Consider the following 15,208-nt stretch of genomic DNA (forward strand, 5'->3'; position numbering starts at 1 on the left):
ATTTGTCAAACTCATAAATACTAAACAATATATTAAACATATAAAAATATATTTTTTTGTATTCTTTTACATTTCAAAATTAGAATAATTTATATTCTTATTGTTAAAACAACAACATCTATCTTAATGGGAACAACAACTGCAACTTATTATCTAAATCATTTATATTTTATAAATTTTTTCATAAATATAAACTGTTTTTTTAGCAAAAAATAGTTTTTACCAAAAGAAACAATTCGTATCCTCCAAAATCTACTCGATTCATCATAAACCATAATTTCAACTTCCAATTCACCAATCTTTATTTTACAAACTCATAAATACTAAACAACAAAGTAAACATATAATAGTACAAAATTTCATCATTTATACATTAAAACGCAAAGAACGCGCAACATTCAGTCTAAATAACAACAACTATCAAATATTGCTACAATCAAGTGAAACTAGTTATAAACCTAAAGATGTAAGAAATAACAACTAATGATAGAAGAGTAGTTACTAACCATCCTTTGTTATATAGAACAGAAATGTCAACAACGAGCAACCGGGAGGCGTGACGAAGCTAGGGAGCCGCCGATGAACTTAGGGTTTCATATGAGAGGTTTTTGGAGGCGCAAATGGTAAGAAATGAGGGTCTCAACCATGCTTTGGCCTTTATAGACCAAAACCGCGCCTCGTGAGAAGCCGTCCAGCACTACTACACAAAACGCATTTTATCCCGTAACTTATTAGCCCGGACTGTGAATATCCGTGATAAATTGTTCTAATTGACACAATCGTATAGGGCTTTTTTATAGGGGTACCCATTAGCCCGAATATTTTTGTTGATCTCCGGGCTTAAAAACTAGAATACTATTTCAACCTTCCTTTTTTAAGCCCGGGCGTGTGTTTTTCTCTCCCATCCGGGCTCTTAAGTACCAACTTATTAATAGCCCTACTCCTATATCCGGGTTTTATTTAACTCTATATCCGAGCTCTATTATTTTATTATTTCTTTTTATAAAAAATAAAACCCCTTCTACGAAGACCTAATCTCCCACACATAACTTTCGTCGTCTTCAATCGGCCCGAAGTCTACATTCACCGGCGCTGAATATTCTTCAATCCCGGTGATCGTCTTCAACAACCACCGGCAGCAGTTCCCGGCGGCTCGTCGTTCCTTCCTCGGCGCTTCCTGTGAGTATTATCCTTATCCTCAGACCTAATTCGTGTTTCTCCTCCCCATACCTAATTCGTGTTTCTCCTCCCCAGACCAAATTCGCGATTCTCCTCAGGGTCTCTCCCAGAAAATCCATCTGTTTGCCTCTCACCTATGCCCAGTGAAACATCATTCTTACAAAGAATCTTCTCCGGTCTCATAGGTTGGTTAAGTTTGCATTTTTTTCTATTTGTAAGACAAGACTCTTATGAAGTTCAACAAAAATACAGCAACAGAAACATATCGTCTTAGTCATAATACTCAGCTATACTGTTGCGTATACATAGATTGGACTTTTGTTTGCTTGTTTATACACCTATGCTTTATGATATGGACACACAGGTTACAAAGATGATGACAAAGGGTTGGGGAATTATTACTTCTCTGTTTAGAACTTTAGTTTTAGTGTCATTTAGAACTTGCAGCTTCTACTAGGTACTCCATAAAAGGGTTGGGGAAAGTTCTTAATCTCCTCCTCTTGATGGATCACATTACTTTCTAGTGTAGCTACAAATAACGCCATAGCTGCCTTTACATTGTCGTGAGGAAGCTTTTCTATGTATTCGGGCCATGAATGGAGAAGGAGTTGGATTGAAGGGATTATCGGGGTTCGTTTAGAGGAGGTTGAGAGCTTTTCCTTAAGGTTGGTCCTAATAGGAATTAGGTTGAGCTTTAACCATGTATTGAGCATGGTAATACAGGTACTTTGGTGTGTTATGTGCTTGTTAAATTGTATTTCCACCCTTTGGCAGCAGTTAATAACTTGGTTGTTTGCTCATATTGGTCCAACGTTGTCTCTTTAGGAATCGCTGAGATTTCGAGGAGTTTGAGATCTGTTATGATCATTACTTGGTTATTGTGGTGATGAGACATGTTCTCCCACATATTTGACATTCTGCATAAGCAATATGATTCGGTGAACAAATTGGGAATGTAAAATGAGAGCAGAATTGTGAACTTACCCTTGGACCAGTTCGACAAGTTTAGGGTAAAGCTGTTGATCTCGAACATTGTTCAGTTCTGAAACGGTTGATCAATCATGTAATTCGAGCGCAGATGACGAACATTCGCCTTTGTTTGCATCAACTGTTCGATATGAGCACAAGCTTTCTTCTGTCTCGCCAGCAGCATGAGTTTCCTTTAAACTCCAGCTTTGTAAGTTCACCAGCCTGCAGTCACTAGACTTCAGATTAAGCATGATAATCTAGCAAATGTTGCCATGGAAATGAACACAACTAGTATAGATAACCCAATTTTAGCAAAGGAGTGAAACCAATTAGGAATTGTATTGCACCTTCACATCATCATAAAGCTGTTTCTCCCATTCCAGCAACTTATACAGAACCACTGATAGAGGTTCTTTCGCATAAGAATAATCAATTGTGTTAATAACGTTAGCTGCTGGATTCCATGTAATCACACGCATAACTCTCTTAGCGTGGTCAATTGTCTCTACAGAAGAAAGCTAAGCATCATGGAAGTATTAATTATATGCTGCAACTTTTTCAATGCACAAGTTTTTCGATCGAGCATCACTCAAACTACTTCAGCAAAGCTTTAGAAGAGAACCAATTAAAAAATTTAGGGGAGAGAAACAGATGAGAACCTTTGTAATCCTCATCATAGCGATGTAGTCTATAACAATTGGGCTCGAGCAATCTCGAAACCTGTTATGCTGATGTTTTACCTAGTAGTATAAACTACTAGGTAAATATCAATATTTATTTTTCTTTTCTTGACTACAAACATGTTATGCTGATGTTTTTTATGTTTATACTATCTTTATAGGTTGGTCAGCTTAGAGAAGTTTCCAACAAAGTGCATAATTCAGAGCTGAAGTTGCTATTAGAAGTTGAGCTTTGAATGGTAATAAACGTGATGAATAAAACTTTCTTCAGATACCCTGACCAAAGAATAACTGGAATGCTTTTGAGATAAATTGGTAGTAATTACTTTTTTTCTCAGGATTTGCGACCAAGTCCTCCTCTAGAATTCAAAGGAAGAAATTTTGCTCTTCTTCAAGCTTTATGACCCTGAGAAGTAACTAGTTTGTTTACTTATCTTCCTGATGATATTTACTTAGATTTGGAGTTATTTTGTATTGAGGATTGCAATTTATGTACTTCGTTTTTAAAATGTGACAGTTATGTTGGAAGGCTGTTTCTGAAAGATGCTTGCAAGCCCACATACATCCTATCTAAGCTGAACGAGTTGACAGGCTATGCAGCTGTTCCGGAAATTGATCTTTACGAGGTTGGTTTCCATCTATAATAAGTTTTTTGTGTCCTGCTTTACAAGCTAGTTGGTGCTTATTCCTCATCTATATGTCTTGTTTTTAAATAATTGCTGATTGTGAACTATGATCAATATATGGAAGGGGTTTATTTAAGAACCATGCTTAATACCTAGAATACCTAGTGTGCTATATAGGAGCATTAACTCCTAGGCATAACGTTCTGAATATCAGTAAGAGCTAAGGACAAATCAAATATACATTAAACTTTTTCTATACAAACTGTAAAACTTATTCTAATGGAGAAACAAAATTAAAACATTATGGTGCTTGTCAAGAGGCTCCTTTACTACTTTATCTACCAAAAAGTAAATAGAAAAAATTGGACAGCTGGTTTTGGGAGGTTGTTACTTGTTGGCGTGAAGTTATATCAGATATTAAAGTTGGAGAGGAGGCAGATGCATTTTATATCAAGAGCCCCATGCACTCTTTTGTTTTACTTTCAAAACAGAACCTTAAGTTTGGGTAAACTGAATTCTCATTGTTTATCTATACGATCAATTTGCAATTACCGGTCCGCAATTCATGCCCCTACACAAACTTCTTGTACCTTATTATGCTCCATTATGAGTAGATACTGAGTTCGAGGTGGATGTCATGCAAACAAGTTTTATTATGAACTAATAATTTCTCATTTACATATTTATGGTGCTGCTCAGGAAATCAATTTATCCAACAATGAGAAGAATGGGGCAGAGGAAATAACAAAGAAGAGAAGAAAGCGTGATCAGATGGAGGAGGTATGTTTTGAAAAATAATTTATGCTTTCCAGCACTATTAATTTAGTGTCTTTCCTGCTCATAAATTTTCTTCTCAAGTTTATCCAACAGTGAGAAGAATGGGGAAGAGGAAATAACAAAGAAGAAAAGAACAGACTGTATATTAAGGTATAGATCATAAGACAATTTATGCTTTCATGCACTTATTAATTTAGTGACTTTTCAGATTTAGATACATCATATGAAAACAACTACAATCGTGGTTGCCTTGATGATTTCTGAAAGTAAATATCATCTCCCAGTTCTCTTACACATCTTTAAGTTTCTATTTTGAAGTTCTAGCTTTCATTTTTCTACATCAAACATAAACTCCACATCCATTGTATCTGCCGCTTCTGTACTTGCCCATTCTCTGTATCTCCTTGGAAACGATGTCAAAAATATGAGCACTACAGATATGAGTCCAGTCAAGATAAATACTTGTTTTGTTGAGGAGATTTTGACTGTGTTTTTAATTGCGACCCTTTTTTTTAGGTTTCAATTTTGAAACTCTTTCTTTCTTTACGGCAGAATCTTCGACTGTTTGATGTAAGTGGCTCTGTGCTTAGGCTAAATTTCCACGGAAGCGCCCGGCTGCTTGATCGTTGTTTCCAGGACGATTCAGTGGCCTATGCTATTTGTTGTAATGGTTACGTTTACAGGTTCTTTCTTTTAGTTTTTTGAACTTCTCTTTTTCTGAATTGAGTGAAAAGGAATGTGGAAAGAAATTTCATGAGTGAATAGAAAATTTTGTTTCATCTCGGGACTCATGAGTGAATAGAAATTTTTTCTATGGCTTTAAAATTGACAAAAGCAAAAATGTAATATAAGTTTGTAGCCACAGAACACGGATGGGTCATTGGAGTTATTACCACAATCTATGAATTTCCTTTTCAATATGTTATATTGCCTCATTGTTGAATCTGATGTTGCAATTCCCATAGGTATTATTTGCAATCTGCAACTTCTGCCAGTATCATGATGATTCAGCAACCTGTGTTGAGTTCTCTGAAGAAACAGGTAGATGCCCCTTTAATTTTGGTAACTTCTCTCTATCTTCAATTTATCATTTTTAGCATCGATCAACCATGGAAGATAATATTAGGTATGGTATAAAATGACCTTTAAATATTCAATTAATATAATTTATATCCTTTAAAGATACGGTATGATAATATCTATCATTAACACAAAGCCTAATGCAAAAGTTAGAGTACTGTTAGAGATGTTAGAGTACTGTTAGAGATGCAAACGTAATGCAAAAGTTATCAACTAGGAGTTGCTCAGTAGAAGAAATCATCGGTATGTTTGAAACTTATTTAAACAAGAAACTGTCATGCAAAAGTTAGAGTACTGTTAGGGATGTTAGAGTAATGGTTAGCAGTATCCAATAATTTCTATGGGTTGCTCAATAAACCTAAGATAAACTAGAAACTTAATTACCTTTGCTGGAATGTTGAAAAAGTTAATCTGAACATTTTCACACTTATGCTGAAAAAGTTAATTTTATTATGCTGCACCGATTCTATACTGAACATAATGAAGTTTTTAGCATGAATTCCAGCTGTAAAGCATGAATTCCAGCAACATGATCAATTTTTAGCATGTTGACATAATCCTCCTATGTTTCCGATGACATGTTGACATAATCCTCCTATGTTCCTGAAATTTTATTATAATTGTGTAATATGTTTATTTTCATTTGCAGGATGTTAAATGTCAAGAATGATTTATCTTATGAAGGTGAATTTGGAATTATAAAACAATGTTGAAATTCATTTGTAGGAAGACAATCAATCAAATTAGAACTATGAAATTAAATGAACAATTATATTGTGTGTTGGATGTTAAAGTAATGATGTATGATATTTTGATTAATATTATATAATTAAGATTATTAATGTGTGCTGTACAGTGTTGCAATTTTTAATTATTAATGTTGATGTATACATGAAGGTGAATTTGTATATTGGGTAAAAATTGGTTTTTCTCGATAAGAGTATACAGCCCGGATAGTGAATAAGAGAGTTATGGGCTCAAAAGCATCTCTTATCAGTGCACTATTTATCTATAGAGCCCGGGTTTGGGTGAAATACGTGCGGGCTAAACAAACTCTGTCAAGCGTGCTCTCTTGCAACTATATGCCCGGGCGTGTGGGAAAGGTGCTCCGGGCTCTATACTTTTTAGCCCAAAGACCTGAAGCCCGGACAGTTTTTGGCTATATCCGGACTCTATGCCCTTAAACGCCCGGGCTAACAAGCCATTTTTCTAGTAGTGCAGAATACCTCGTGACGGGTTGTATCCCTATTCAAGCATGACAAGGCAAGTGGTTGTGGATCATGACAAGGCGTGCTATACACACTCATAACGAGACATGGTACAACGACTAGAAAAAAGAATTGTACAATAAGTAAAAATATCCTAATAAAATATTCATCTCTACTAGTTGGTGCATTCTTGCTGACTTGTTATAATTTCGTTGACTTGTGACATTCAAAAGCGACAAGTGGTCAAACAACAAGAAACCAAAGAGGTGAACCATTACCGGTATCAGCAGCCGAAAAAAGTGAGTAATCAAAATAGAAATCAAGCCAAGTAAACAATAAACACACACAATTAGGCAATAGTAGTATATACATACCACTAGTTAGGCTACAAAACACAAGTCAACACTAATTAGGAACCGTACCACATATAAAGAAAGTTTCTGACTTAACGTGTACACATTTTTATTCTACAAATTACATGAACTTTACCACATAAAAATTGTTTCTTGTCATGGGTCAATGCATCAAAAACACATATTTAAACTAAAATTATCAGCATATGTCAAAAATCAGTTAATAACACATAACCATATCTATTGACCAGTTTATTATTGCAAATTCAGATCAATCACGCATAATCTTCGCTCTCTGTTGCCAAACCCAAAACATAAAGAAATCTCTTCAATTCATGGAACTGTTTTTGACTTTGAACCAAGAAAAAACTGCTACTTTATTTGATAAATAGCACGATAGATGTCCACTCCCACATAATCTGTTTTCTTAACTCACTAAGACAAGTATAAGTAAACCTGAAAGCCACAGCATTTCTTTCATTAATGCACATAAACTCCGCCAGAAATCAATGGCGATCTCCCCGAAATTCTACCCAAGTTTCACAATTTTCGTCATAGTTAGCTGCTTGGTGACAGTGACCACAGGAGCAAACCCCAAACGGCGTCATATAACAGTGGACGTTACGGGAAAGCTGGGAGATTACAAGAGAATACAAGATGCCGTGGACTCCATTCCGTCAGGTAACTCTGACCCGGTTTTCATTCGGGTTGAACCGGGAACTTACCGGGAAAAAGTGGTGGTTCCTGCAAACAAGCAGTTCATAACGCTGAGTGGTAGAAAGGCTAACGTAACCGTTATAACGTGGGGTGATAGCGGAGACATTCATCATTCAGCTACCGTTACCGTCTTTGCCTCTAACTTCGTCGGCCGTTACATTACTTTTCAGGTAAACCGTGACTAAATAGCCTTGTTTGGAAACACTGTCAACTGAGAATTATAATGTAACAGAACTCCCACGGAGAAGGGGCGAAAGCCGTGGCATTAAGAGTGACGGGAGATAAGGCAGCGTTCTACGGGTGTCGCATTCTGTCGTATCAAGATACGCTTTTGGACGAGTCAGGAAGGCATTACTATAAAAACTGTTACATTGAGGGTGGTACGGATTTCATCTTCGGCAATGCAGCTTCTCAGTTCGAGGTATAAATGTTTACAATGTTAGTCTCATTAATTATATGAAATATTTAAAGTTGCCCGTTTTTCTTTTTTTGAAAAAATTGAATTGTTTTCGACCTTTTTGTTCGCGTAGAAATGCCATTTGCACTCGATATCGGAGGGTGACGGAGCTATAACAGCGCAAAGAAGGGAGTCGGCGGCACAAAACACTGGTTTCTACTTCATAATGTGCAAAGTAACCGGACTAAAAAGTTGCGTTTTAGGGAGGCCATGGGGAGCGTACGCTAGAGTTGTGTTTGCCTACTCATATATGTCGTCTGTGGTCTTGCCTTATGGTTGGGACGATTGGGGCAAACCAAAAAGGCGCAGGTAAGCGTAAATTTTGGTACATATAAATATTAGTACGCGATAATGTATTATAAAGTAAATGTACTATAATGTATTACAGCATGTGATCCAAACAGATCCTTAGTATAATTCATTCTACGTATTTTATATGTAGGACGGTGTATTACGGCGAATATGGATGCTTTGGACCAGGAGCTAATAGGTCGGAAAGGGTTGATTGGTCGCGAAGCCTTACACCAGAAGAAGCCGAGCTTTTTACGAGCTTGAGGGTGATAGACGGTACTAAATGGGTTGAATAATTTAGTACGTATACGACCTACTTCGTTTGTATTTGTATGTACATAATACCTTTAACCCCAACCATAAAAAAGTTGGTGTGTTTTCGTTTTTATGTCAATGTAAGACTCGGTAGTTTCAGACTACAGAGTGCATTATCTAACTAGCATGAGATACTTAGTTCCTTGCAAAAATATTGAGTAAATACTTTTTTTAAGAAAACAAATTAATTTATTTATAATTAACTATAAGGTAATTACGATATGTATCAACATAATACATATAAGTCTAAGATAATCAAATAAAAGTATCATTCAAGAATTGCAAATCTTATAAACTAGATCTACCACTTTTGCATACCCTCATTTAATTCATCGTTATCTCATTGTACAGTCTTCTACACAAGTTTCTAGGAGGAAGATCATAATTTGATCCACCAGATTGTACACAAGAAATAAGTATCACCTTAAATTCTTGTTTGCATCTCTCGTAACACATGAGTCCAACTAGTACTCATCTGAAAAGGGGACTCAGTACCACCCACCGTAAGGAGAGACTGAACACTTTTCATCAAAAGAGAGACTCGAAACTCTCACGTGTGATAAGACTATCCATACTAAATATACAAATAAATATATAACCAACTAATAAAAACACAAATATGAAAATTATATTATTGTTGTTTTGGGCTGATCCTAATTCTAAATTGGGTTGAATTGGTCTGGGCTTTTATCAAAGCCATCCAACTTCTTATTCTCATGTGCAAGCCACGTGATTAATTAATAGCCCTACTGTTTTTGCTCTTTGAATGTTTGAAGAGCAGCTACAATGCCGCATATTACATTTCACTTAGGCTCTGTTCGACACAGAGTTTATTTGTTCAAAAAGCTAGCTTTTGAGCTAGCTTGTGCCACATACAGTTCCCGAACGCATTTCTTCCCCCAAAATTCCCAGCTGCCCCAAATTCAACTATCTGAAAAAGATGGAGCTGAAATTGGGAAAAAGTTGGCAAGCTTGGGGGGGGGGGGGGGGGGGGGTCGGATTGTGGTAATTCAGCTAGCTGGACTGCAAATTCCTAGACCATACTGCCCTCCGAATTCAGCTGATCAGAGGCTATTTTTTTCCTTCAGGTTCGAAGTTCCGATTTATTGTTGTTTCTCTTCTCTTCCTCATTCGATTTCTCTCATTCTGGGTTGTTTTTTGTTGTTGGTTTTCTGGGTTGAACAATTTGGGTCCGTTCTCGATTTGAATTGACAAGGAGACCTCAGCCTTCAGTCCCAGGCATTGTATCCTCTTTGATTTCCAGTTTGCAACTGAAAAGGTAAACCCTACTTCTCCACTTTCGCATTTCTGGGTTCTTCAGTGATCGACAATGACTTAGTGTTTTTATTGATTCGATCTTCTGTACTGATATAAATCAACGAAACGGGCATTGTAAGAGCTGAGCTTGATGAATGTTGAATATTTGGTTGCTGAGTGCTGAGGTGTTATTGAAATATTGTTTTTGACTGAAGGGATTATGTGTTAGGGTGAGATAGATTGAGAGAAACTAATGGCTTGTACTGAATACTGATGTGCATTTCAGGATGTGTAACTTTGATTTCTAAACTTTGATCACATTCATATAGTTTCATGATGTGTACACTTCGATGACTAACAAATCAGACTCTTTTACTGCAGGATGTCAAACACATCAGAATGTTTCACTACAGAGTATGAGGCGATGGCCTTGCTCGAGGAAGAACTAGAATTGGACCGGTAGTTTGGAAGGCTGCCAAGTGAGGTGATAGAGACAATGACCAACTACATCCCGAACTCAAACGGGTCCACGAGGTTATCTAACCAATTTGTAAGTCAAAATTAAGGAATGTGATATAGGATGTCATTATGAAATAGGTTAGGTAAAATTTTGGCAAGCATCTCTTTTAAGCCTCTATTGAATTGTTTGTGTTACTGTTTTGAAATGTGGTAGGAGTGCGACAGGATTGGTTCACCTGCACCATCTCCACCCCACACACACAGACTCAATACTTCACACATCACGACTGAAGTGGTTGATCAGATGTACGAGCAGTATTTTCAATCTGAACTGGAAGCTGCTGAGAAGACGAATGATGATCTTGCTAACACTGTTAGCAAGATCACAACAACCCATGTGATGGTTTGTTTGGAGCGTGATGAGATGAAGAGGTTTATGAAGTGTGTAGTGTGGACTGGTAGCCTCCTTATTATCGCATTACTCGTAGTGATCTTATATCTGTTGGTTGTAATGTAGGGAGCCAATGTGTGTAATGTAGAACATGTAGCTCTTCTTTTTGGGTCTAATGTAGCGTGTGTAGCTGCCCATTTTGGTTGTTTTAAAGAACATGTAGCAGCTCAACTTAGGATGTTTAACCAATGTAGAACATGAACATGGTCATTGTAGCAATGGTTTGAAATGGTTAGTTTGTATGAAATCAAGCTGATTGACACTTTGTTGTGTGAGAGGTGTTTATTATTGCTTACTCTGTGACTTCACCAACAGGTAATAGTTTGTAACTGGAATGGTTTGTATGACAGGTGATAGTTTGTATGACAGGTGATAGTTTGTATGACAGGTGATAGTTTGTATGAAATTTTTGTATGACAGGTGATTGTAGCAATGGTTTTAAACTGGAATGGTTTGTATGACGGCTGATAGTTTGTATGAAATGTCCAGCTGCAAGATTCTGTTAAGGTTGTTATAACCAAGTACTGTGCACGTGCCTCCTACTGTAATTCTGTTAGGTTGTTGGGTTCCTTGTATTGTACTTTTTTGCATTGTTGATGTTTATTTATAAATACTGTACTCCATCATTCATGTAGAGGCATCTTAGTGGTACATTTGTGTAAAGAAATCTGTTGTTCTGTTTTCACATTCTCTTCTTCATCTCTTGCTGAATTCACAAAGCTGAATTGAATTGACAATGAATTTTTCTCTCATATCTAACTGATGTGTTTGCTGTAGGTTTAGAAGGTTGCTAAAATAATTCAGCAAACCCCCGATATCCCAAACAGGACTGTCGAAGCTTGAAAAAGGAAATAACACATATGATCGGGCTATTTTCCCATCTCCTTGCTCTTTGCTCCTTCGTCTCTCCCATTCTCCCTGGTTTCATCCCCTACGCATCAATCCCAGATTTTCCCTTCAGCTAAATACTCTATCTCATGATGTGGTGAAAAATGGCTTCTAGGGTTAGGTTTGGGGAATCTAGTTGCAATCGGTTAATAGGGTTAGGTTTGGGGAAAATATGTTACGTATTTGGGATTGTAGGGTTCGTATGTTGATAATTTTGAAACCTTATGCTATTACAGATTCGAATTGAAGGATCTATTTGGGATTGTAGGGTTCGTATGCTGATAATTTGGTTGAAATTTAGTTGAAATCTAGTTGCAGTCGGTTAATAGGATCTGTTTGTCAAAACTTGCTATTAATATAGGAAGTCAATTAGTTTGTCAATTAGCTTGTGAATTTCATTTTGATTGATTAGGTTGTAATTTTGGATATGAATGTTTGTAGATTGTGGAATTCAATACTTCCTCTTACAATGTCATCACAATCTGGGTCATACACCTCTCAGAGTGAAGGTAATTGTTGGTGTGATTTGAGTGTTAGAGTTAGGAAAACTCATACACCAAAGAATTATGGACGAAGGTTCAAAAGTTGCTCACTGTATACAAGTGGAGTATCAAATGGTTGTAATTTATTCCAATGGATTGATGGTCCATATGATGCAAAAAAAGAAGCCACAATATCTAAACTGGTGAATCAGATAAAACAGTTAGAGATTCAAAACACAAAGCTTGAACAAGATTTGAATGCAGGAAACCAAGCTATTACTAGGATGAGTAGTTCCAATAGGTTGATTGTTGTGGTTGCTATTATATGTCTAGCCATTGTCTTTAACAAGTGAGTTTAGGAATGTTGGGTGTTTTTATATTTTCATATGTTAGGATTCATATGTTGATTGACCTGTATGTTGTTGTGTACCTCTACTATGGATGAAAACTATTGTTATGATATTGAAATGTTGCATTGTGGTGTGTTTAGTGCACGTTACCTTACAAATTTGAATTATTGGGTTCCTTAAACTGGTACATTACTGAGTTCAGACAGAGAATCTCAGTGCAGTCCAACCATGCTTTACTGTGTTGGTCAAACCAATAAAGGCTGCCATCTATTGAATGCAGTCTCGGTTTGCTTAAAATGTTGCAATTCTTGATGTGTATTATATGCAACCACTGGATACTGCATGACTCATCCCTTGGTTGCTATAAATACCCCATCAGACTACATACTAACACCACCTCTATCACCCCAAACTCTCCGAATTACTCCCCTTCCCACAATGTATGATTCACCTGTTCTTCTGGCCTCTTCCTCATCACCCTCCAAGTCTACCTCCGAGTCATCAGACGGCAATGAGATAGATTAGGCGGTACGAGAAATATTGAGAGTAAGGCAAGAATCATGCGCTAATGTTGCCAGGGTACCCACTCCAAAGGCAACAAAGGAGAGAGTTGTTGAGAAAATACAGAACCCGGATACCACCTTCGTGGTATCCATGAAAAGGAGCTTTGTTGAGGGCGACTTTCGTGTGGTATTGGAGAGATTTTTTTTCCATAATTTGTTATGTTATTTACTGTTTCTAATATTTGGTTATCTTCTACGCAGCCACTGCCATTTGATCATGGCGAGAGGTACCTATCCAAGAATGCCTGCATCATCCTGACCCTCAATGGGCAACAGTGGCCTGTACTGGTAAAATTCAGCAACATGCAGTGCAGGCTGGGCATGGGGTGGAGAGACTTTGTCATCGACAACGATGTTAAGATGTATGACGTCGTCCTTTTCAAGAGGTCAACACCAATAGATGGATTTCCCCAGTACAAGATGCGTATCTTCAAGGACTGATGATATGGAGAAAGAAGAATGATCCCTCTGTAATATGATATTTGTGTTTGTTCTGTTGTGTTCAGTTGTGTATTGTTGCATGGTTGTGTTATGACAGTGGTTTTTATGTGTGCTTTTGAGGTGTATTTTATGTTTTCTGACAATTGTTTAAGTCTGATGTTTATGAGTGGTTGTTCTATTGGTGTTCAGTTGTGTTTCTCGTCAGTTGTCAAGGTTATGTATGACTGTTAAGGTTTAATTAATATAAATTAGTGTTTCCTTGTTGTGTTATGACAGTGGTTGTAACTGGTTCTATTGCTGAATCTGCATCCTATTCTGAAGATTGGTTGTTACTTTGTTTTATTGCATGGTGGTGGTATGACAGTGGTTGTAACTGGTTCCTGTACTGAACCTGCTTCTTCATGTCCCTCGACTTCACCTACGTGCTGAATCTGCTTCTTCAGTGTTTCCTGGTTGTGGTATGACAGTGGTTGTAACTGGTTCCTGTGCTGAACCTGCTTCTTCATGTCCCTCGACTTCACCTTCGTGCTGAATCTGCTTCTTCAGTGTTTCCTGGTTGTGTTATGACAGTGGTTGTACTCGGTTCCATGTGTTTATTTTGAATCTGCTGAAGTTTTGATGTTTTGCATGGTGGTGGTGTTAGAACAGTGGTTGTAACTGGTTCTAATGCTGAATCTGCTGAAGTTTTGAGAGCATGATGTATACCAAAAGTTTAACCATACATCTGATGAAGTTTTAAAGTCAACACCAAGTACACGTTTACCTTACAACCAATACCAAAATTTACACCAACTAGTATTTTTAACAAGAACATGTTCAGAGGTTAATACCAAAAGTTAGACCAACTAGGACATTGCAATCAGTTTCGTTTCCACGCTTTCATTCGAAACAGTTTTCTAGCAATGTCATCTCTAATTCCCTTCATTCCACCTGGAAGAGATGAGTTCCTCTCTTCTGTCATGCTCGAGATTGGTTGGCCAAACACGTCATAATGTTCGTCTTCTTCCTCATCTTCTTCTAAATAATTGTCAAGCTTCTTGTGCTCTAAGATCCAATTATGCAGTGCAAAACATGTGTTGATGATGTCAATCTGAGTAGATATGCTATATGTTGGCAAACCGTGCAAAATCTTCCATCGCTTCTTCAAGACCCCGAAGCAACGTTCAATGCAATTACGTAGTGATGAGTGACTTCTATTAAATGTTTCCTTCACTGTCTTCGGTTCTTCCGTTTGAAATTCAGGGAGGTGATATTTCACCCCGCTGTAAGGAACCATGTAGCCTTCCCGATCAGGATATCCCTTGTCAACCAAATAGTATTTGCCTGTTCGACCAAAGCCACTATTAAACAACAATGTAAAATGTTAAATTACACATTGTATTACTAGTGCGAAACTAAACGACTATACCGTTAGGAGGATGTGGGAAGTTCATTTCTGGAGTAGTAATGGCGTGGTCGAATACACGAGAGTCGTGTGCGCTACCTTCCCATCCAGCTGAAATGTATGTAAAGTACATGTCAAAATCACAAACCGCCATTACATTGAATGTGCACATGCCCTTTCGTCCTCTGTATGGTATTTGCTGATCTACTGGGATCGAAGCATTTATGTGAGTTCCATCAATACACCCAATAACACCCTATCACAAGAACAAAAATTATAGT

General features: G+C 37.3%; 1 protein-coding gene across 1 annotated transcript; it reads left to right on the top strand.

The window, feature by feature from the left end:
* The first annotated feature begins 6,626 nt into the window (after nucleotides 1-6,626).
* LOC141250445 (uncharacterized) lies at nucleotides 6,627-9,042 on the top strand. Its single transcript, XM_073669971.1, has 8 exons — nucleotides 6,627-6,653; nucleotides 6,753-6,818; nucleotides 7,313-7,759; nucleotides 7,822-8,010; nucleotides 8,120-8,355; nucleotides 8,489-8,613; nucleotides 8,738-8,810; nucleotides 8,952-9,042. The coding sequence occupies exons 1-8, from the start codon at nucleotides 6,627-6,629 to the stop codon at nucleotides 9,040-9,042; spliced, it is 1,254 nt and encodes a 417-aa protein (XP_073526072.1).
* The last annotated feature ends 6,166 nt before the right edge of the window (nucleotides 9,043-15,208 follow it).

The sequence above is a fragment of the Phyllobates terribilis genome, unplaced genomic scaffold, assembly GCF_046119375.1.
Source record: "Phyllobates terribilis strain yellow unplaced genomic scaffold, ASM4611937v1 Scaffold_5705__1_contigs__length_49765, whole genome shotgun sequence".
In the NCBI taxonomy this organism is placed as follows: domain Eukaryota; kingdom Metazoa; phylum Chordata; class Amphibia; order Anura; family Dendrobatidae; genus Phyllobates; species Phyllobates terribilis.